This window comes from Haemaphysalis longicornis, unplaced genomic scaffold (genome assembly GCF_048455015.1).
Source record: "Haemaphysalis longicornis isolate Haplotype H1 unplaced genomic scaffold, Haemaphysalis longicornis Haplotype H1 scaffold_8, whole genome shotgun sequence".
Taxonomy (NCBI): domain Eukaryota; kingdom Metazoa; phylum Arthropoda; class Arachnida; order Ixodida; family Ixodidae; genus Haemaphysalis; species Haemaphysalis longicornis.
Genome location: NW_027526445.1, coordinates 170,522,615 through 170,546,772, shown reverse-complemented (window position 1 = coordinate 170,546,772; position 24,158 = coordinate 170,522,615). Strand labels below are relative to the sequence as shown.

The 24,158-nt window shown below is 45.8% G+C and overlaps 1 protein-coding gene across 1 annotated transcript in view; it reads left to right on the top strand.

Annotated features, from left to right (window-relative positions):
- Window positions 1–24,158, top strand: part of LOC144149953 (dihydrolipoyllysine-residue succinyltransferase component of 2-oxoglutarate dehydrogenase complex, mitochondrial-like) — a 41,825-nt gene that overhangs the window by 1,962 nt on the left and 15,705 nt on the right. Inside the window, exons 2-11 of the mRNA XM_077681706.1 lie at window positions 2,037–2,070; window positions 5,865–5,907; window positions 8,484–8,551; window positions 8,657–8,731; window positions 9,467–9,522; window positions 9,766–9,877; window positions 12,218–12,385; window positions 16,885–16,940; window positions 19,769–19,886; window positions 20,951–21,082. Coding sequence (XP_077537832.1) covers window positions 2,037–2,070; window positions 5,865–5,907; window positions 8,484–8,551; window positions 8,657–8,731; window positions 9,467–9,522; window positions 9,766–9,877; window positions 12,218–12,385; window positions 16,885–16,940; window positions 19,769–19,886; window positions 20,951–21,082 — 862 coding nt within the window. The remainder of the gene's footprint in view (window positions 1–2,036; window positions 2,071–5,864; window positions 5,908–8,483; window positions 8,552–8,656; window positions 8,732–9,466; window positions 9,523–9,765; window positions 9,878–12,217; window positions 12,386–16,884; window positions 16,941–19,768; window positions 19,887–20,950; window positions 21,083–24,158) is intronic.

Sequence of the window (24,158 nt, the reverse complement as noted above, 5' to 3'; positions counted from 1 at the left end):
AAAAGAAAACTTGGGGGGGGGGTTGAGTGAAACGAAAGTCTCTTGTCTGGCAGATTCGGAAGTGCTACTAGTGCAGCTAAGCACAGTGTTCCTTGCATGTTCGGCAGAGGATGTGTTAATGCTTTTTTTCAAAACCTAAATCTGAAAGGGAGATTACAGGCTTTTGAGAATGCTGGAGTGTCTTGATAAACAAAAGTTTTTGGAAAAATGCAGTGTCAAACGAGAAGGTATCGCATTCATGCCCGAAGAAAAGAATGCCGGGTGTATTGTACTTTCCATTACAGTTCTGAATTTCTTGATGCAAGGCAGTGTAGACCACATCAGCTTGACAGTGCTGCAACAGTAGCAGGGGATAGAACCACGTTAATCGGAACTTTGGTTGCTAATTTCGAAGTTTTTAAAGGTGCCGTGGCAACAAAATGCAACTTTGTTCACTTTGAAAGAGCAAGGCTTCAGTACCTCACTCAGCCCCATTCCAGCAACTAAAGATGTTTTTTAAACGGGGAAAAAAAAAAGAAATGCAAGAAGTAGTGAAAATCTTTAAATTTCGCACTACAGTGATGTAATTATATAAACCTTTTCACCTGTTAATCTTTGATAAGATCAGAGCATGTTCTGGGCTGTGTTGCGCATGCGCAGTTTCATCTTCCTGTCGACTACGCCAATTGTACAACCGCTAGTACAGCCCACTGGCGAAATGGAAGCTCCCAGGATGAAGAAAATAAAAAGGTCTATAGGCAGGGGGGATGCAATAGGAACCAACACGTAAAAAATAGTTATCAAAATTTAATTATCAGTGTTTGAACTACACATTAGCATTTAAGTGATGAGATCAAATGGATCAAAAGACCCTACTACAATCACCCAGCGGTGTTTTGGCTGTGGCTTAGGTCGACGTTGTAGAGAAGGGACTGGGGAGTCACTACTACTTTATTCGTCTTCCTTAGTGTCTCTATTATTTGTTTGAAGCGTGCAGTGAAAGTGGAATCATTGTTGCAGGGACAAATCAGTCTTTTTAAGGAACCAAACTTGTATTTTGTCTTCTTGGCCCCTTTAATACAGTGTCTGTTGCAGGAAGACATTCTAGAATCCTTCCAATTGTCTGACGACGACTAGTTGGTTACCCTCTTTCGCTCGGAATGTTTATTTGTGTCGACATAATTTTAGAATCGGACAAGTTGGTTTGTGATCACAAGTAAGGTCAGTCTGAACGTTGAACGAGGAACAGTCAAAAAGAACATACTGTGTGCGTGTTCCTCTGAAGGTGACCAAAAGTTCCTTTTGCTGCCTGTCTCAGACAAAAATTTACTTTTTGTCAGGCAGCCTTGATGTTACATGCCACTCTCTGAAGTTTGTTTGGATACAGACGCATTCCCATGCATGAATTTATTGAATACAGTAGAAAAAGAAGCCCGGAAACAGGATGTATACAGTACAGGATGCTCTGGTGTGTAGGAGCAGATAGAAACTGCGTATTGATCTGTCGTACCAAGATTATCCAAGGTAGTTGTGTGAGAAGCCACTGTATGAAACGGTTTAGGTGCAGTCTGGTGGCTAATATACGATGTGTCTCTTGTGCTGCATTTTTTTTTATTGAATGCGAAAATTCTTTTAATTCATTTTTCTTATATGCAGACTTCTTAGCAAACTGAGACGTCTGAGTGGTGAACAAGAAAGTTGTAAGCAACACACCTGAATTTAAAGAGAGTGCATTGGTGTTTGTGTTTTGTTTTGCAAAAGTAAAATGTACCATTTTCCCGGACGATCTTGAAGGCGTTACGGTCAGTATAACTTGCGATGTGTGCCTATGCTGCGAAGAGTGCAGAAACTTGTTACACAGACGAAAATGGTGCTCACACTGCTGAACATCTACCGAACTCGCGGCGAACACGTGGCAGAGGTCCTAAATGCAGCGTATTTCTTTGCAGCTATCTTACTGCATAAACATAGCACAATCACGGGGCTGAACCGGGTCAGTCGTTTTTGTGTTTTGTTTTATGCTCAAAGTGCGATTTCTTCTTTTCTTCTTTTGGCAGATTCATCAGTTGCGACATCTGACATCAGTCACAGGTGAGGCTACTGCAAAATTCTATTCACAAGTTTATAAACGGGTAGCTTTCGCGGAGCCGTTTTATCTTGAGGCAAACAAGGTTCCATTGGTGGAGAAGACGTGAAGTTTATTTCGTCAGGGATGATTGTGGGAGTGCTTTGGCTCTTTCTCTAAAACTTCTCATGTTAGTTAATGTACTGAGCAAATAAAAGCCCTCGCTTATGGACATATATAGAAAGCTGGGCTGTTTCTTCGTTTTCACTGCGGGATTACTGCTCACTTCGTGGTTCTCCTTTAGTAAGACTTACTCGACGCTGAATTGTCAAAAGGAAGGTAGTGCAGTTTGAAAAATGCGTTAAATAGGTATAACCAACTGTCAACGTGTTGTAGCCTGTCAGTGCGCATCACGGCATGTTTAATGCTGAAATCCGGAGCGGAATTCACTCAGAGAAGCATCTGTTCAGCCTATCTTTTTTGTAATGGTTTGTTCAGTGCTTGTATTGTTTGTTTGTTTTTTTCTGTAAGATAGACTGATATGTTTCTGATGATTATCACTGAAATAATGAAACCTGGTCACACACCTGGAGACTGAGAATAATCTGACAGGCTTGACTTGAAGCTGGTGGGTGCATTTTGATATTGGCTAAATGCAAAAAAAAACCTGTCTGGTCGAGATGTTATTTAAACTTACCACAGTTGAAATAAATGCAGGATCGCCGCTACAACATGCCTTTTAATGTGCGTGGTTCTTGGCTTGTACCAAAAGACACTCCTTGGCAGTGCTGCTTATGATTCCAACTTAAACGTCGAGCCAATGCTGTTTTGAAAAAAAATGTTGCAAGTCCATATGTATGACCTACGTTGCCACATTAGTCTCCAACATAACCTGTTACCACATAACTGCAAAACTAGAGCTATTGTTTGAAAGTCTGGTGAAAACGTCTAAGAAAAGTGTAGTCAAGTGCAATTAAACTGTTTTAGTTCTGGTTTGAGGTGCACTTTTGTTTTATGGGCATGCAAAAACTCTGTACTTTCAAATGTTATTAAAAATTATAAGAGCCCAGTGCAAGCTTTCGTTATGACTGTTGGAAAGCATATGCTTGTCTATTATTTGCACATTATATATATATATATATTACAGTTGACTCTGCCTTATGCCAAGACATTGTCACAGGTCTCTGGGTTGAGCATAAAGAAGCATTGTTCAGAAGTGAGGTATTGTGTAACAATGAGAAGCTCGTAGCAGAACTTAGGCAAAGCAGTCGCAGCCATGGGAAAACTGCAAAGATGACATGAATGTGCGCAGAAGTTGTGTGCTTAATTTTATGTATGAAGCGTAACTTGTTATATGTATGAAGCGTAAGCAGAGAAGGAGCCTGCCTGAGAGCATGCAGTCTTTGCAGAGTGGCTCGGCTGCCGTTGCCGTGGGTAGTGATTGCGGAGATAAGAGCCAAAAGACTCGTGCCATTCTTATCACCAGGTTATCACGGGTCTGGCGGTAACACCTCGAACAATTACGTCAATCCTCCCCAAAGTGCCAGCAGTTGCACACTGGGCGCTTGCGGAATGTAACAAAAGCTGTAACTTTTATTCTTCTTTCGCGGCCAGTGCGCCCTGTAGACGCTGAGACAGGCGTTCAAGGGAAATTTGTTACTGGTGTGCTGGACGGCCTTAAAAAAAAAAAGACTCCTAGATTTCTGGGGCACTTTTCATTTCTCGCGGCCTTAGTTAGTCTCACAAAGTTGAGCACCCGCAAAAATTTCCGGCTCTGTACTCTTAGTTGAATTCGCAAAATATTAGAGTTCGCAAATAGAAAGTCAGTTTTCGTATATATAATGTGAAAGGTTCATAGAGAAGAGCAATATTTCTGAAGTGGGGGGGATAGCGCAATCCAGTAATCACTGCCATCAAAGGGGGGAAGTTCTGAACCTTCTGCATTTCAAGGCACCCTCCGACGTGCTCATTAACTGTAGAAGCCACACAGGGTTGATGCAACCAACTGAACCTTCACCCCTGCATATCGACACCCACATGCGCATACTAACACGGGGGAGGCAAAAAAAAAATGCAGTGTGTACCACTCTGAATCCCAGTTTCATTTCTGTCAGAAATGTTCCCCCCAACGCTGATGCAATAACCTGTGAAACTTGCCCTTTGGAGAACAGCTTTTTTGAGTCTTCCTCCGAGTCAAGTCGATCTCTTATCTTCTCCTGTAATGATAGACGACCACATTGAAGAGAGTGGGTATCGGGAGGCATTAAGAAAGCATAGGTAAGGTAAATGAAATACGTAGTGTAGTTTCCAATCATGTATAGTTACCCTAGTTGCCCGGTAGATATGAGATGTGGTTTAGGGCGGGTTAATGAGCTCCCCTTTTCGTTGGCTAATGAGTCTCCCCTTTCCCACCTTTAAGCAAAATGGCATGTCAATCCTCCCAGCTGTATACGTCAGATTTTTTTTTTTTTTTTCTTATTCCTTTATCTTGCTTGGCATCAGCTTCTGCACATCCATCATCGTTTGACGCTTTCCTCCAGTCTTCTTCAACGGGGGGTGCAGTGATGCATCTTCTCTTCCAACTGCATCGCAGCTCTGTGGCTTCCAGGGTTAACGAGTACGTTGGCACGTGGCTTGCACTGAAAACTTCTTGGGACCGTCCCCTCCAATCGCATTTTGCTACTGAGTCACCGTCACCCCCCAGAAATATTTCTGTACTGCCAAGGCCCTTTCTTTCTGTGTGTGTTTTGTACTCTTACATTCAGCCACAGTTAATGTTAGCGATGTAACGTAACAATTACTACATTGGGTCCTTTTGTTGTTGGAATGGCATTGGTCGGGGACGCTATCTTCCAGTTGTTAAACCATACAGATTTGTCGCATAGAAGTGTGGCCGCAACAGAACAGCTGTACAGCCTCTGGCTTCATAATATTGAGGTTTTACTGTACCGCTTTTTCTCTTCTTGTATTTTGTTGTTGAAGGGGAGTGCAACCATTTCAGGGCAATGCTCTGATCACTTACAATGTGAACAACTCATTTGTCTGCTCAGGCGCTGTGCATACCATACTTACCCGATTCTAACGCGCACCCGATTTTCCTGGCAAAAAAAAACAAAAAAACTTGCACCTTCAATTGTAACGCGCACGGAACTTTGGGACCCAGACAAACAAATGCGAGAGAAATGGGTGATTTATTTCCTGAAGTAATCTCACTCATCTCACTCCTCGTCGCTTTCCGCTGACTACATTATCTCGTCCTCAGTGCCGTCAGGAGCGTTCGCGATGCCACACTTCTGAACAAACGTTCAACCATGGTCGATGGGATCGTGGCCCACGCCTCGCACACCCATCCCGCGAGCTTCTCCAGAGGCGCACGCTTCAGCCGACCGCTCGTTTTGAACGCGTGAGAGCCGCTGCGGCCATTGCTGTTATCAAGCGCGCAAGTGGAACAACTTGACGATGTGTGTGAACGCCGATAGAAAAGCCTAGGCGCCTATGCTTCCTGCGTTCGAAAAATTGTGTCTAAAGGCTTTGGCGCCATCTTGAGATGGCGATGGTGATGGGTGGGACGAAATTTCCACTGTTTCGGCAGTTTCGGTTTCGTATCCGATTCTAACGCGCATGCGATTTTTCGGCCTATTTTTCCGGAAAAAAGGTGCGCGTTAAAATTAGGTAATTACGGTAATTGTAATTGCATCAGCTGTTGTCCTCGTCGGCCTTGCCCTCGTCGGCCTTGCGCCATTAAACACCAACTATCATCATCATCATGTTGTATGCAGCCATGTGTTGAAACATTTTTTTTTTTTTTTCTTCTTCACAGGTGCAAGAGCCCCACGGCGTCATGTGCACAGGCACACGGCACAGTGAGTATTGCACTGCCTTGCACTGCCTTGCACTGTCTTTCGGGCAACTTGGACGTTTTGAACCCTGACACAGCTGCTACAGCTTGAAAATTGCCTCATTCACGTCTCTGGGGATGGGGTAAAGCACAGTGTTTTTAGTATCGTTACTATCGTTGCCCTTCATTGAACATGGATTTTTACACAGGAGCAACTATAAGGTACACTGTGTTTGGATTAAAAGCTGGTTTCATTTTTATCCAGAGACAACCATTGGTGTCATCCTTGTTGACAAGAGGGATGGACAGCATTATTTTTCTATGGTCAGAGTTGTGCGATTGTATTGCTTGTGTGAGCTGCTGTATTGCTGGCAATACAACCAAGCTTGCATCGCCAGCCTTGAGTGGGAACTTTCGTGAGAGGAATTGGCGGAGGTGTTACGCTCATACAGAACTCCAGTGCACGTGCCTTCACTGGAGACTGGCAGAATGCAAATTAAAAGCAGGTTCTAAGAAAGCACTTGTGGCGAAAAAGAAGACTCATTGTAAAGTGCCGTGTGGAAGAACATCTCATACAAGCACATCTAAAGCTGTACGACTGGGAGTAATTCCCTGATACTCCCTCAACAAAGCATCAAATCCCGTTGTCAATGGAAGCTCATCTTTGAGTCATGATCCTTTCGGTACAATACTATACAGGGGGCTTTATTTTATGCACGTTAAATCAGGGTTTAACTCCCAACCTAACACTGCCACAGAAGTTTACCACAATAAATTTTTGCTGGGAGATTTTTAAGGCTAAGCAGACATTACTCGCAATACAATACATAACTTCCAAATGGTTAATTAGTACAAAGATTTAGGAGTAGGCCTTTTATTTCTAGTTTATAAGTGCATGTTTATTTTCGAAAAATTGAGGCAAGTATATTGACCAAGACTACGTACGAGTTTAAAAAATGTTCTAATCTGGTTTTTGGTTATAGAAGCAGTTTTACAGCTTATCAAAGGCAGGCAGTGTGATCTTGATCTGGAATGTTAGTGTGGTCGAACTCTCAGGCGTCAGGTGAAGGCGAAGAGCAAAAATGCCTGTGTGTCACAATTTTGGCACATGTTAAAGATCCCTAGGGAGTCCAGTTTAACTTTGATGTGCATATCTTTAACCCCGAGCCAGGTTCAGAATATTTTTGCAGTGGGAGGGGCCTCCCTTTTCCTAATGTTATTTATGCTAAAATGAGTAATTGAGAAGTTAGTTTACGAGTTTTGGGTAACTGATAACCCGAAAGTTACGTTTTCTATAATGTCCCCCTTATCCTAGAAAACCTACCTGCAGAACCGATATTTGTGTGGCTGTGGTGCTGTTTTTGGAAACTTGATGCGGGGTTAAAATAAATGTACATCTAGGGCGTAGCACACGCATCTGCCCATTCTATACTTTGCCCAAGGAGTAGGCTTTGCCACACGACGCGAGTGCATTGGGTGGAACACCCTTTACAGCAGCAAAGGGAAAATAAGAAAAATGGAGGTGGAGTGCAAGAAATCTTCATCTCTCCTGGCATTATCATCTTACATGCATAGTTCACCTGTGAAATTTATCCAACTATTGTACAGATTTTCGAGCCTTCCTCTGAATTTAAAGTCCACCTCTTTTTGTTTTGTTTTTTAATTTTCTGTACTTTGAAGGATCGCATTGGAGAGAAAGAGTACTATTGGGAAGCAATGGGAAAGCATGAGCAAAATAGAAGTCAGTGTACGGTTGTTGAGAAACAATGAAATAGAGCTTCAGTTGTACTTATCTCATGATATAGGTACCTAGGAGGCATGTGAGGTGTGGGTTAATTGTTAGTTAATGAGCCCTGTTTCAGTAGGCCTGTTAGTCTTCCGAACATGCTTTCTGTTCCAAAGACAATCTGGGTGAGAATTTCGCCGTGAATTTTTCCCGTTTTTGTCTGTGCTGTGTGTGTGTGTGTGTGGGTGGGGGTTCTTCTAACATTCTTTTTTTTTTTTAATGGTAGCAAGTTTGATTTTCACTGGCTGCATGCTGAATTGGTACCGTAGATTGTGCCCCGTTTAAAATGTATGGCCCTTTTTACTTAAGGGACTTCTGGACATTATCGTATTGCTACTTTATCAGGCTCAGGTTTGGGATTTGTAAGCAAAGCTTAAGGTTGTTTCTAAACTCTTGTAAATTTTATGCAGCTTGTTCACAACAAGGTTTTTTTTTGGTAGCATCACAGATCTGTTCGCAAGAAAAGTGTATTTAGAAACGCTGCTTGTTTTTACTGCTGTTGTTGCACAATTTGGTATTGGCTACAGTGAAAATGTTCGTTTTAGTGGGTTCATACACATGTGTGCAATTTTTTTTTTTTTTTTCAGTGTCTTGATTCTGTTTCACGACTGAACACATAATGGACAAAGCATAGTTTTCATTAATCATCGTGACTGCTTTTTCGGGGAGGCCCAAAATTGAATGAGAACACAGTTTTAGCCTTTTTGCTCAAATTGGCAGTGTGCTGTTTCATGAAAGCTTGCTGGATGTTCACACATCCGTTTCTTTCTTCTGTTACTCACTGTGTGAAACGTGTCCTGCGGCATTTGTTCCAGATGTCTACCAAATACGAGATGCTGGAGTGCGCACTACCTACGACATATTTCGACGACGTCAGCCCTCTGTGAGTAGGATGCCAACGATGCCCACACTCGTCTCTCAGTGATGCAGTGTGGCATTGTATGTCTTAACGTTCCTGTGTAACAAACCTTGTGTTTGCCTGTTTCAGCCGACGAGATGCGGGTCATCAAGTGCCCGCAACTGGCCGAATCCCTGAGCGAAGGCGACATCAGGTGGAACAAAGGTGGGGGACTCTTGCCGGAGCTGTTGAGAGACTCCTAGGGAAGAGTTTCCCTAGAAGTTCCCCTAATGGGGAAACCTGTGGCATTGGCAGTTGCATCCTTGCACTTTGTCGTTTTAAGTGTGGAGCACTTTATGGGCTCACCTTGTTATCGTAGTTCGCTCGCTGGACCCAAGTAGAGCCACACAACGTTCTGTCATGGTGGCTGTCGTCGCGGCGTGACCCAGAGTCTTCGAAAGCCAGGCGGTTTATATAGCCGCAAGCATTTGAAACTTGTGAACCGCTGGCGCTTGTTATACATCTCCCCGTTGTTGAGCATTTGAGGCAAAATATACGTAGTTATCCGGCAACGCCTGCGTTCATTTAGTGAGGAACGCTCGTTGGGTTTGGTTTTGATAATAGTAAGCAAAAAAAAGTGGCAGTGCAACGCCGGCACATGCGGAAGGAGAAGGAAGCACAAAGAGAACAGAACTCCCTCTGGCGCAGTTTCAGGCAGGGGGCACGCGAGCACTGCAAAGGCGGGAAATTTGAATTGCATTAGGTGGCAGCAGTGAGCGGATAGCGGTGCTACAGCCCATTATGGCGAATCACTGCTCTGCGCTTCTGACAGCTTTCACGTTGAGTGGAACGGCTTTACTTTTTTCCCTATTGGTTCACTTTGACTCCAAACTGTGCTGTCACTCCTATCTCATGTATGGTGTACATTATGGTTAACGTCGTTGTTTTGTTGTCTTTCAGCTGTTGGGGACAGCGTGGCGGAAGATGAAGTCATCTGCGAGGTTGAAACAGACAAGGTAAAGCGTTGCGTTTGAGTTCCACCTTGTGCACATTTTTTCTTCAATGAGATTGTCCAACCCATGGTTCTAGTGCAGGTCATTTCCTCATCTCACATTAAGAAAGGGGTAAACAGCATGCGCGCACACACACACGCACTTGCTTCAAATGCTTCGAACACTACAGTAAAGCCATTTTAAGACAAGGCTGGCTGCAGTGGGAACCCTGTCATTGCTGTGAGACAGCTGCATCGCACCTTGCAGACATCCGTGCCGATCCACGCGCCGGCCGCTGGCGTAGTGGCCGAACTCCTCGTCGAAGATGGAGCGACGATCCAACCTGGCAAGGACATCATGAGGCTCAAAGTCGGGGCAGGCAAGTTGTCTTTTAGTGCTTGGGTTGGGAGGTAGGAGTTTGACGGGACGACTGTAGTGTTACTTTGTATGTACTGGTAGGTTTTACTACCTTTGTTGAGGCTTTTATGCGGGAGGCAGGTATCGGCGAAACCCCCTCCAGATTTCTTGGAGGACACTTTGTGAAGCCACAGGGGAGTCTCGTTCTAGTGAACACATCTTGTAACAAACTATACCCTGTTTTATTACTACAGTAGCCAACCGTTCTTTCAGACTCCGAAAATTCGGACTTGCTGGATATTTCGGACTTTCCCGAGGAACCGCCAGTTGTCCAATAAGGAAGTAATGGCTCACGGATTTTTCGGACTGCTCTTTTATTCGGATTATTTCTCGTTCCCCTCCAGGGCCGAAAAATCTGTCAGCTACTGTAATCTGATTCATGACCAATGTGTCTTTAGTTTCTGGAATAAGAGCTATTTCATTAGTTTCAGGATTAAGTGCTATTTCATAATGAAATTGTTAACATTTTTGGGCACTCCCCCCCCCTTTCCCCCCCAGTTCTGCTATGGTGGGTTTTAAAGGTCTCAAAAAGCTTTTGCAATTTACATTCTACAGTGTGCACCTTAAGATAAGCTATATGTAGTACCCTTTGACCATTAAGACACTAATAAACGCACCTGAAGCACTAACCGTTTGCCATTGAAAGACACTGCACCGAAGCATAGCCGACTCTCATATCGTGGCAAGACGCCTTCCTACTTTTGGGTCGGCAGATGCTAAGGGTTTGTGGCACGCAAAGGAGAAATGTAATGCCATCAAGGCCACATTATTAAAAATAAGGAGCCCTTGCATATGCCTGTGAAGCCAACAGAGGAAAGTGTGCCAGCAGGATGGAAATGGTACCAAAATATAACCAAACAGTTGCCCAAAATGGTATGTAGAATGTAAACCGTACCAGTGTGCAAGTGCACGGGCTCATGGAGCAAGCTGCGTCCACCACTAAACATCACCATATGATGCAAGGAGCCTGCAGAAACCAGCACAAATTGAAATCAGATGGCCTTATCAGATACCACACTCTTCCAATGACACCTTTTATCGTTTGTGAACTGCCTGCCCTGTAGTTCAAAAAATGTGTCTGCCGAGGGATCAGCTGTTTGTTGAAGTTGAAGAACAAAAGGAAATGGAACGTGCAGCTTGTGTGTGTGTGGCTAAGGCATTAGTTCCTTATTTTGTTCCTCATTTGGGCACAAAGATAGTTAAGCCCCCCCCCTCGTCCTACAAAAAACTAGAGCATTTCACATCTAGTTGGGTCTGGTGAGTTCTACCTTAAGTTCAGACAAACATCTGTAGCATTTCCTAAGCTGCACTGGGGTTTTTTCATTCCCGTACGAGCTATTGTTTCTTCCCGAATCGCAGACCATTTACTATTCCGTGGTTTCACTAACTCTCCTTGGTTCTTGCTATAAGGCGGGATTGTGCACATATTTAACAACGCATGAGCCTTGCACTATGCTTAACATTTTGCATTGGAAAATATTCTCTTAAAAGGCACAAGTGGTTGTCAGAAATCGGTTCGAGAGTGGAAAATGCTTGGCAAGTTGGTTTATAGTGAGCGAAAGAACCAGCGAAAAAGGACGCAGGATCTGAGGAGGAGGAGCATAAACGCACCGCTGGCGTGTTTGTGCAGTGCGTTTGTGCTCCTTCTCATGTCCTGCGTCCTTTTTCGCTGGTTCTTTCGCTGAGGTATTGGGATAATCCCAATCCCGAGACAGATTTTTCTACAACGTATATATTCTAAATCAAGCCGCGTTTGTTGTTCGCGCTGCAAGACAAAACCAACCCCTCACTGTGCCAGTATGAGGTCTAAACGAGGTGACAATAGAATTCACTTGTGCCTGACGTGTTCGGAGGTAACAGTGGTGGCGAAGAAGCACGCAGTACCGTGTCCTCGGCTAGTTCTTATTTGCGTTCGAGCACTCTACCAGGACGCGGCTGTTTTTTGCCCTAAACGTACTATGTGCTGATGGATATCACCATAACAAGTTGTTTACTGCACGGAAAGGCAACAGGAAGCAAAAAAGAAGCAAAACATAGAAGCAAAGAGAAGAGAAGTAAAGAAAAGAAAAGGAAAGCAGGCAGCACAGCCATTGCGATGCTGGAGGCGTATAGGCCCTTTCAGGAGCTGTGGCAGCCTATCTTGACTGCTTTCGGTATCAATGCCAGGCTGATAGTGAAACTAGTCAAGAGAGAGTGCCGCAGTCCCTCCAGCTAGTCGCTCCTCCACACTCGACAGCGTTCATGTTGAGTGGAACTGCTTCAATTTCATCTCTTCCTTTCTTACCCCTCCTGTCTCTTGAAGGTGGAGGTGGCGGAGTGCCGGCTGCGTCTGCTCCGCAGCCATCGGCGCCAGCGCCGCCCGCGTCTGCACCGCCCGCCGCAGCGTCCTCGGGGGCTGGCGAAGTGCGGACCGTCAAGTGTCCTCAGCTTGCCGAGTCGCTCAGCGAGGGAGACATCCGCTGGAGCAAAGGTCTGTCTTGCATCCCTCTCTATCTGTCTTTCCTTCGATTTGTCAGTTGGTCGGTCGGTCGACCAGGGTTGGAACTTGGGAAAGTTGGGGTGGAGGCGACGGAGGTAATGGAACTAAAAAATGGGACTGCAGGGTGGCATGGGTTAGTGCCACGTCACAAGCTTGTGCTTAACTCTTTCATTGCCACCCCTATTGAAATTGATCACTGGTGATTGATGCTTTACATTTGTGATTTCAACATGTTGTAGTCATTTTTCGTGTGCCTAACGCACCCTAGTGGTTAATGTAGGCACTGCACTTTTACAATAAGTTTAATGTTTCCCGCTCCGGCGACATTGATATTTTGACTGCCTTTTTTATGCGCTGAGGTGTGTGTGTGTTGTTGCGAAAGGGGGCGTGGCTGGTGCGCTTGACAAAAAGGTATGCTGCTCGTGGTTGTGCTCCATAACCACCAAATTTTCTTGATCAGAAGGCTCCCAGCAAGTTAGATACCAAATTATGCTATCAGCTTTGAAATCTGACAGCATTGAGAGGTGATAATTGCTTTAAAGGAGCCATGAAGACAAAACACAAGTTTGGTTCATTCAAAAGATTGCCTCATTGGAATCATACTGACACCACTTCTAACGTAAACTTCGGCATCATTTGCTGCCGCGCAAGCGCTGGGGACACTAGAAAACACAAAATATTTCGAATAAAACAAACTTGTATTTTGTCTTCGAGGCTCCTTTAAGATGACACCATCTCTTCAATAGCGAGCTTTGGTTCGGGCAACAGGTAGCTTTATTCGGCCAAAGCTTGTTTCTGAAGGTCCCTAGCATGTCTAACAAGTGGACCTGGCAACCCGCCGCGGTAGCTCAGTGGCTAAGGCGTTGCGCTGCTGAGATGCGGGTTCGATTCCCGGCCACGGCGGCCACTTTTCTGATGGAGGGGAAAAGCAAAAACACCTCTGTGTACAAGATTTCGGCGCACGTTAAAGATCCCCAGGTGGTAAAAATTAACCCGGAGAGCCCTTCACTACGGCGCGCCTCATCGCCTGCATTGCGTCGGCGGGTTAAACCCTACAATCAATCATGCGAACCTGACATTTCCAGTCAGTTTCTAGCAGTTTTGGTTCCTGTTTTGCAACGTGAAATTCATATTGGGCGCTACTACGCAGTTACCCAACTTCAGGCCTATTTGCCATGGCACACTGTTCCTTGAAAAAAGCATGCATGCCTTATTTTTGCGATAAGAACTCCAACTGAAAGTTGAAATATAACACCGAGTTGCCGGATATCAGTTCAGACAAGGACAGCGCTTCAAATCGGCCTTCCACGTCGCCAACTGTTCTCCGCCCAGTTTCGTTTCCTTATGTAGGTATTTCTGGAGGTCTGGTGTTTCTTGTTACTGTTCTGACTTCTCCAACAGGTTTTGCATTGCTTCTTTTTAAAAATGTTAGGTTGGCTCTACTGCAATGCAGGAGGCTCGTAGTGCAGAACATTTTTCGTCGGGCGGCGGCTACCTGAAAAAGCTTGCTGGGCATGATTCTAGCGCATTCCTGCAAGCAGGGCTACAATAGCGACTTGGAAGAGAATAATAAACTGCAAGTTAAAGTTCTTACAGATAAGTGGGGACAGTAACGTCAAGAAGCATCTATTGGCGCGTTTCGTTTTCAACTCCGAGCGGATTTGTTCTCATCGCTTGGTCATCCCTAATCTTCAGCTGGCCATAAATGCAAGCTCAGTTATTGACAAGGTTTTCTTATATCACCTGGGGACAAATTGGTACCTTCAACCCTTTCGCTGTCACTGACATAGCGGTCTGTTTTCGCATTTCCGCTTCGCCGTGTCACTGATGTACCGGTACGTTTTCCATTGTCGTTCAAAAATTTGTGCCATCGGTCGAATTGTTCTAGTAGCTCGTATTTTCACTTGCGAGCTCTTTGCACCGGCATATTGAAGAGTACGGAGCGACCGTGCCCACCCTGTGTTGCCGGGGGACTCTGTTGTTCCGCGCACTGTACTCTGTCAGGATGAGTGACCATGCGGCACGGGGGCGTTCACGGGTGCAAAGGTTGTTGTGCCATCTGCAACGGGTTTCTATGTTGTTGTTTCTTATTCGGTTCTTGCGTCTGCTATGGCGCACCAGGTTAGCCCAGCGCACCGTTGCCTCTCCAATAGACCAAGGCATGACTCAATCGCGGTTTTCGTTTGCTCGCCACGCTCTCACTTGCCGCTGTCAGCAGCAAACCAGTTGCATCAATGTCGTCATCATCATCATCATCATCATCACCAACACCAGCCTATCTACGCCCACTGCAGGGCAAAGGCCTCTCCCATTATTCTCCAATTACCCCGGTCCTGTGCCAACTGCGACAAATTTATCCCTGCAAACTTCTTGATCTCATCTGCCCATCTGACTTTCTGCTGCCCCCTGCCACGCTTGCCTTCTCTAGGGATCCACTCTGTTACCCTTAATGACCAACGGTTATCTTGCCTCGCATGACATTCCTTGCCCACGCCCATTTTTTCTTCTTAAAGGGACAGACAACCGATTTTTGTCAAGTATATATTCTCTATCCCAAATGAAAGGGCATCACTTAAAGCACCTTGACGGGGAATGGTTTTGCTGATAACGCCCTAGAACTTTTTAAATCGAAATTTTTAGATCTGCAAACCGTATGTGTCCCTCCCAAAAGTGATGCTGGCAACCATGACATAGAGTAGCTCGGCAACATACTTTTGTCTGTATGCGAAATGAAAAACGATATTTAAAAACTTGTCCCCTGCAAAAAAAAAGTTTGAATCGCAATCTTTCCTGTTCCTTTATGAGTTTTTTCAATGCAATGGTCTGTTGTGCACGAATGCGCCATCTGTTGGGATATACTAGGTTTTTAGAAGCTGGCTTCACGTTGCGGAGGTGGGAAGTTCGATTCTCCCGGGGAGCGGTTTTTTTTTTTTTTTTTTTTTTTTTTTTTTTTTTTTTTTTTTTAAGGCTGTTGTTGGCGTATTTGGAAACTGAAATCGAATATTTTGGCAGAACAAACGCCTCTGACTCAGGGAGAATCGTCAAAGCTCCTTCACTGGGTCTGTTTACTGAACGCTGGCGTTGGTTCTGGGCATGGTGGCTCAGTTAGCCACACTGAGAGCAACCCCCCGGCGGCGGGCGGCGTGTCTTTAGAATTTTCAAAATAATGTTTAAAAATACATATACAATTTAACCTTGTATAAATAGTTGTGTTTAAAGGTTTTCAATAGGTAAATAAACGTTTCAGCAGTTACACTAGCTGCTAGGTTTGCAGGTCACGTGACAGGGACACATATTGTAGTGCCAAGTTTCGACACTACGAACCGCCACCCTTCCGATTTCAGGAAGTTTGCTGCCAAATTATAATTATTTCCACCGATTTGTTTAGAAATTGCTTGTGGTTACTGGGCTATATAAAACGCTGGCTTTCATATGAGCGAGAGAACATATACTCGACAAAAATCGGTTGTCTGTCCCTTTAATCTCTACTAATATGTCCTTAACACACGTTTGCTCCCTGACCCACTCCCCTCTCTTCTTGTCCCTTAATGTTACACCTATCATCTTCCGTTCCATTGCTCACTGAGTCGTCCTCAATTTAAGTTCAACCCTCTTAGTGAGCCTCCAAGTTTCTGCCCCGTAGGTGATCTTACCGGTAAGATGCAGCTGTCATACACTTTCTTTTTCAGCGACAATGGTAGGAGCCCATGAATAGCAGCCTACAATGAATAGCAGCCTACCATTATCAATGTTGTGTCCCCTTTTTATCTCTATCTGCCATCATGATTTCGCGACGCATCATTTCTGCGCATTGTGCGGGCTGCTGAAAGTGCTCCCTCCACGCGCATGGTTACTTTCGGATAGCTTGACCGCGCAGGGCCTTAGACTGCGGACAGGAGCGATGGTTCTTCTGATTCCAATCCGAATGCAAGATGAGCTTAGATTCGCATGCTGATAGTTTCTCATCCGAGGAAGGGGTGCGAGTTCCACAGCGTCAGATTCTGATGTTGAAACGGTGGGGTCGTTGTCCCGGAAGCGTGCTCGGCAAACTTAAAATATCTGGAAGAAAGGCGATGTCTCACCCACGCTCTTTCCTTTGGACAACACACGTTACATTCCGGACGCTATCGTAGTCAAATAACTCACTCTGCTTCTTCCCTGGTATTTCGAAAACCAATCCGACACTGCGGATGCGTCACGGCCAGAAACACCCGACAGTGAAAGGGTTAAACCTCTTCAACACTTGTACCCTTCAGAGTAAACTGTTTGAAATGAGGAAGCAGTTTTGAGGTTTATAAAAAGTGTCTGGAGTCGGTGAAACGTAACGTGACGAAGATATATGCTTTTTTGATGAATGAGCGACTCAGTTAAATTAAAGCTGAATGGCGGGAAAAAAATGTAGCTGGAATTATATTTGTATTTAGTGAAACAGAGAATGTTTCGAGATTTTCATTTTTTGTGCGCGTGTTTGTGTTTGCTCCTTTCTTCAGCCGTTGGTGACACAGTGGCAGAGGACGAAGTGGTCTGTGAAGTGGAAACCGACAAGGTAAGCCACAGACCCCTGTCTTTAATCATTCGATTAAGAAGCAGTAACAGCAGTCTAGTATTTGTCGGAGGATTACTTTTACCCAGTAAGTCTACTACATTTACCTGCACACCGTGTAACGAACTGGAAATAAGTAGTGAAAAAAATGAGAGAAAGGGGGTTATCTTGGCAAGCAAATTGTCATCTCTAATTACCTAATTAAAAGCAAATTAACTGCCCCAGGCAGGGCAGTGAAAAAGAATTTTTGCATTCAATATTTGCATGAAGCAAACAAGCTTCTGAATTTGCTTCTTGAGCAGGGTTCGAATGCAATTTGATTACAAACATCGGAATTTCAAAGTAAGGTAAAATCTAAATGAGTGCTTGCTCAGCAGGGTAGGGATTATTAGGGGGAATTTAGGGTAAGAAATTCTGGGAATTGTAACCCCTTACTGAGCGTTATTCTTGTGTGAATTCACTGCAGTTCTAGAAAACGCATAAGTCTGTTATTGGCACTATTTCTTATAATGGCGTACATAGACTGCTCTGTCTTCAGGCAGAACTGTCAGAAATCTCATATTAAATAAACTACCATGTCTTATGTTCGGGGGACAGAGAGGTACTTAGGTTGCTGTGTGCTGGGTACCTGGTAATCTATCTTGGAAGAACTGCTAACGGGGCTGTTAGCCAAGGTTGTCACTTTACAGCCATACTGACTAACACAGCGGATGTGTCGTATAAATATTCCCAAACACCTGCTGCAGTCATCAGCTTCAAGACACTTGGCGATGTAAACTGGATGAACAGATGCAAGATCTGACCTCATAAAATGGTGGAGTGTAAAAGGGATCCCTGGAAGGATCACAGTGCAAGTTAGAATTGGATTTGCCTACCTATATGGCAGATGCCTGTACCTTTTAAAAGGGGAATCTGGTCTTAAGAACATTTTTGGTATTTTTTAACCTATGTGCTTGAGACTTATACATCATGTGTATTTTAACAGCCTGAGCACAAATATGTAGTCTGTTTTCGCCTAGGTAGTGTAAGTTCAGAGTTGTGCAACATGTTATGCCATTCCATTTCGGGCAATTTTTTTCATTATCGACCTATGCAATGTCTAATACCTCTTACTCCTTTGTCCTCTAGAAGGGCCCGGTAGTGCAACTATACCACAGCAGCAATTTTAACATTGTTTCTGCAATTTCGGTAAACTTATGAAAGGTCAAATCATCAATTTGCAATGCTTTCGTAAAGCAAACTGCATGAAAAGTTGTGCTAGCAACATTTAATTCTATATTTTTGTGCTTTTATTGCACTGTTCAGTTCCTAAGCTCTGCAATGCTGCAGAAAGTATACAAATCTGACCGGTACATCCTGAGATATTGTATTCAACAGTAGGCGTCGTGGGAAAAAAAGTGGTCATGAGGAAACAAGGCATGAAGTTTGGAAACATAGGTGAAAATGTTCATTCAGACAACTTTAAAGGGCAACAGCTTTGTAGATACTTACGGTACAGCTATAATATTTTGCAGGTACATTATTCGGGACCTGTAGACTGCAAATAAAATTAATACGAAAAATTGATTTTTTTTTTGGAGGGGGGGGGGGGGGGGGGCAAATTTTTGGTCCTCAAGACCAGTGGCCCACCTTAAGTGGCAAACCAACTTCCAGCTACCAGGAAGGGCTGCATTGCATTCTCCTTATCTTGGTCGGAGGTGGCAGAGACATTTGAGGGTCTGTGTCCAGAAAGTACTTTGTAGTGGTGGGGAGTTTGTAGAAGAGGCCTTGGTGCTGTGGTGGATGTAGTGGCATCGTGCACCACTCCACACAGGAAGTGATTTTTCCATTAAAGTGATGTTTAAGGTATCCCAAGGAGGTGGACTTGTTAACGAACGTTTCATACCATCCAAAACTCGACTTGAGCGGGCAGAGCTGAGGGCACATGTGCAGAGGTCGAGAGCCTAGTAATCTCTGTTTGAACAAATCACTGTAATTGCCTGAACATCAACATTTTCACTCTCATTACCACCAGCAACCTCTGAATTTTCAGCTTGTTTGTTCATCAGCACCATCATCGGCCTGTCTGAGCCCACTGCAGGGGCAGAGGCCTCTCCCATAGATCTCCAATTATCCATTGCTAACTGCGACCAATTTATCCCCGCAAACTTCTTGATCTCATCGGCCCACCAACTTTCTGCCACCCCCGGCCACGCTTGCCTTCTCATGGGATCTACTCTGCTACCCTTAATGACCAACAGCTATCTTGCCTTCGCATTACATGCCGTGCTGTTTGTTCAGTGGTGCTATACCCCTCGCAGTTGTTATCATTCTGTGGGAATGGTGATGATGATAATGCTGGGGATAATGAAGAGGATGAGGATAGTCGCCTTTTTTTATTCACTAAAATTTCGTAAAACTAAAAATACAAGAAATAGAAAAAAATCAACTGGACTTTTCCCGCGACCTGAGGGGTCATCTTTTTGGGGATATTAATAAAAAATTAACAGGAGGATGGGGGTGTCGGGGGTCAGGACATCTGGACCCCTCCTTTGGATCTGCCAATGACACTGTGGCTTCATTTTGCGGTTTTCTGCTAGAGAGTTGTGTGCACCCTTCTTAATACCAAAGTTATACTGGAGAGAGATTGAAATCACATTTCTTACGTTTGCTTTGGCACAAGCCTTAAGTCCTTGTCTCTCTAATAACCATCACTAACCAACCCCGTACCTCTTCAGGAACACCTCATCTGAAGTTTCCAAGTAGTGCCTTTCTTGTATTGTGGAACCAATAATGCAAGGAGCTGGTTAAACTCGTGCCAGCGTTGAACCACAGTCAACAAACTCTTGCAGACGTCAGTGCCCATCCACGCCCCGGTGGGCGGGGTCATCCTGGAGATCCTTGCGGCTGACGGGACGACTGTGCAGCCTGGGAAGGACCTGTTGCGGATCCAGGTCGGAGGAGGAGCAGGTGAGGTCAGAGGTCAACCGTGGCTGGTTACCTGCTTGCTCTTAAGGGGAAAGCTTTAAGTGCCCCATTGTGCGAAAGCAGCGTTGCTGTCAGGAAATGGCCGCCGCTCTAAAGAGTGGCTTAAAAAAACACTTGCAAAGGTGTTGGGATTTTGTGCCAAAGTGCATGTTACTTTCTAATCAGTTGGTTTGAAAAGGAGGTTGGGCACATTGGAGTTCATACGGCAATCAAACCTGGGGCGGTATTCTCGTGTTTGTCCGTTTTGGAAACATCCGTTTTGCGTGCATTTTATTGTGACATACTTCCAATTGCAGGCGGGCTTTGGGTTGACTTTTGCACAGCTGTTCTTGTAAACACATTTTAAACAATTTAACCCTATTTTAAACTGCCTTTTATGTGTTTACTGTTCCGGCAGTGAACCAACAAGAAGGCGACGAAAATTCGTCTGCTCCGAGAAGCCGCACCTCATGGCGTCCAATCCGGGTGTTCGCTTTCAGGCAATCAGGGCTTGCTCAAAACAGACACTTTTGAAACGGACACATCAAAACGGACAAAACACGAGAATACCACCCCTGGGTTTTAGAGTAGGAGCTGAGTGCATGTTACCACCAGGTATGTGAGCATGTTGTTAGCAACGAAATAAGAGTTAGCCTGGAAGTGTGTGGACTTAATACCATATCGCGTGACAGGTAAATGTGGCAGGCACGCAAGTAGAACAGGCACACCCCTTATTGTGCCCAGGTATACTTGCAGGGGGGCTGGAATTTGCACCGGCAGACTGTGATTATTAGCTGCATCAATTCCTGGAACACAAGCATTTGGTAACCTTTCGTTTTGAGGGAAGGAAAAGCTTCCTGTGTGTCCGACGGATGGGCAGTGTGACCGATTCTTTTTACTAATGTCCGCATTTTGTTCCTTGAACATTTCTTCTTAGATGTTCATATCAGAAATTCATCTTCTTGCCCAGTCTTCTCTACATCTCTGAGTAACCTGTCGCCAAGCAGGTCATTTACGTGGTGCTTGTGGATAACTCTTGCCTTGGTGTTTACCGCGGGCACTGGCAGGTGGCGCTGCTCCAGCTGCTGCCAGCCGGCCGGCCGCACCTGCACCCACTCCTGTGGCAGCCCCACCCCCGCCGTCTGCATCGTCGGGACCAATACCAACCACGCCGCCTCCCACGCCAGCAGTGCCCACAGGTGAGAGGGTAATGCTGTCAGTCATCGCCCAGGTGGGGGATGCTTTACGTAAAAATGCTGTCTGTGGATGGCTTTGGTGCTGTGTCTTCTTCAGTTTTAAGAAGCGTGCGGCAGCAAGGGCTTTGTTGTCCAACAGCGTCACTGCAATACATTGTTGTAGTATCAGTGTCTGAACAAGGAAATGGATTTATCAAAATAGAGCGCTGAGTGTGTTGGTTTACTCCCATCTTAAAAAGTCGCAAAAATACGAACCTTTGTTGAGGAACAGGGTCCGCATTTTTTGCACTTTTTCAAGGTACAGGGCAGGACTGTCTGTATATCGACACATTATACAAACACACAACTGGGAGACAGAAAAAGTAACACTCGGATGATTGCTATGACCTGTGTTCTGATTTGGTTACTGAAATCTGTAGCTCACGGTACTGGTGGCTTAGCTGTACAGGTTGGATTCATGTTTTGCTTCAGTAGTAAATAGATGGTTACTGTGCTGACTAGGGGTGGTAACCCCGCACGGGGCACCTTGAGTAATCTTGGTGACGGTACTGGCGATACCGCGGACCCCGAGCCCCCAAACATACGCTGGATCCAACCGTGGCAATGTGTTTATAGGTGGAGGGTTAGAAACCACGAACGGTGGCCGTCGGAGCCCAGGTCAAGCTCCGGCGGATGGGCTCCCTGTCTGTCTACCAGGCAGGGAGCTCCGGGACCTCTTTGGCTACCAGGGTAAGGTCAAAGAAGAAAGTACCCCAGTCTCCCTGCTTTTCAATGTATCATATGGCATTTTCGAAACCCCCCCCCAGACGTGATCGGCCCCCGAAAAGGGGCCGCACCGAAGTTTCCTTTCCACCCCTACCAACTATCAACGTTCCAAAACATGACAACTATCCCCGTTTTTTGGTCCTCGAATCAATAGACAAATCCAAACCCGTCTCCTCCCAATCTGTATTCCTCGTCTCCAAGTTCCTTGAAGGAATCATTGGCAAATCTTTCGAAGCGAAAAAACTACGAACAGGCGAAGTGTTGGTTGAAGTCAAGACGCAGCAGCAAGCCACAAATCTCCTGACCCAAACCCGCATGGCAGATCTGGACATCACTGTCACACCCCACCGCAGCCTCAACAGCTCGCAGGGGGTGATATCTCAGCCAGATCTGCTAAGTGAAACAGAGGCCGACCTTCTGGAAGGCCTGAAGGATCAGGGCGTAACAGCTGTCAGGAGAATCACCATCCGTCGCGACAATGTAGAAATACCAACAAAGCACGTAGTCTTAACATTCAGCAGTTCAAAACTTCCTGAGCACATCAATGCTGGTTTCATTAGGTGTGGTGTACGTCCGTACATACCTAACCCGCGCCGCTGCTACAAGTGCCAGCGGTTCGGGCACGCTACGACTTCTTGCCGCGGCAAACAGACCTGCGCAAAATGCGCCGCACACGACCACCCCACTGAAAATTGTGACTCCACCACCTTCACCTGCGCAAACTGTCAGGGGCCGCACGCGGCATGGTCCCGCAGCTGTGAGAAGTTTCACCAGGAGAAGAAGATAATTCACGTAAAAGTAACCGAGAACATCTCCTTCCCCGAGGCGCGAAAGAGGTTCGCCTCTTTCCCCCTGGGGAGGTACGCCGACGCAGCTCGCCGGGGGGCGGAGCGGCGTCTTGTTTCGGCGGGGACCCAGTACCGCGAGTCGGACTTGGTCCCGCCCCCGCCCCCCTCTGGGTTGCCTCAGGCAGCCCAACCCGCCTCCGCACCGCTCGCTGAGCCAGCAGCGGCTGTGGTGGCAACCACGTCTCGTGGGGATGCTGCTGCACCCACTGTTTCCTCCTCTCCACCGGCCCGAAGCGCCTGCGAGGGCCCGGAGGAGATGGAGCTGGAGGAAACCGCAGCAGTTCCCACCTCCGCCGCACCGCCTCTGCCACCCGGGGCGCTCCTGACGCCCTCGGCGGTCGCGGCCAAAACGAAGGGCACCGCAAAGGGTGCCCAGTCCAAGTCTAGGGGGCCCAGTCCGCTGGGCACCCCCTTGCCCTCAGATGACGACCTAGACGTCGAGCCGTTCCGGCATGCACCACAGCGGAAGGAACGGGCTCCGGCGTCCAGGTCAGTAGACAAAATGAAAAAGCCCCTTCCAAGAGTACAAGCCCCGAAAGCCGACACGTAAACACACACATACTCCAGTAGATCTAAACTTCAATAATGGGAAGAGAAAATATCATACAATGGAACTGCAGAGGCCTTCTTAAAAATCTTGATGATGTTTATGAGTTACTGCATTCCAATCAGCCAAGTGTCATGTGTGTACAAGAAACACACTTAAATTCCAGACATACAAACTTTTTGAATAGTTACCAGGTATTTAGGAAGGACAGGGTTGGTGGTGGTACATCTTCCGGGGGTGTGGCCATCATTGCCCGAAAGTCCTTGGCGTGTCATTCTATCCTGTTACAGACCGTCCTTGAGGCTGTTGCCATTCGTACCATAATTTTCAATAGGCTAATAACTCTATGCTCAGTTTACATCCCTCCTGATTTCCAGCTCTCGAGCTCGGATTTCGAGGGCCTTATGGATCAGCTACCCACACCTTTCATTCTTTTAGGCGACCTCAACGCACATAACTCTCTTTGGGGCTCTGCTCGCACAGATGCCCGAGGTCGCCTTATCGAAAAATATCTAACATCTTCGGGAGCATGTCTATTCAATACAAACAAGCCTACATACCATAATATAGGACACAATAGTTATTCACACCTCGATTTGGCGATTGGCTCTGCAGTACTCTTTCCATCTCTAGAATGGGACGTTGGCACTAACCCATATGGCAGTGACCACTTCCCAACCACATTAACATACTTAGGTAAAGGCCCGAGCAGTCCATCTTCCCATTACAGGTTCAATGAAGATAGAGCGAACTGGAGTACATTTACAGAAACATCTAAACTACACCACACATCCATTGAACACCTACACGTTGAAGAAGCTACCCAACTCCTCACGGCGCACATCCTCGACGCCGCTGAGAAGTCCATTCCCCACGCCTCTGGTGCTCCGCGCAATCAGAGGAGGCCGTGGTGGAATGA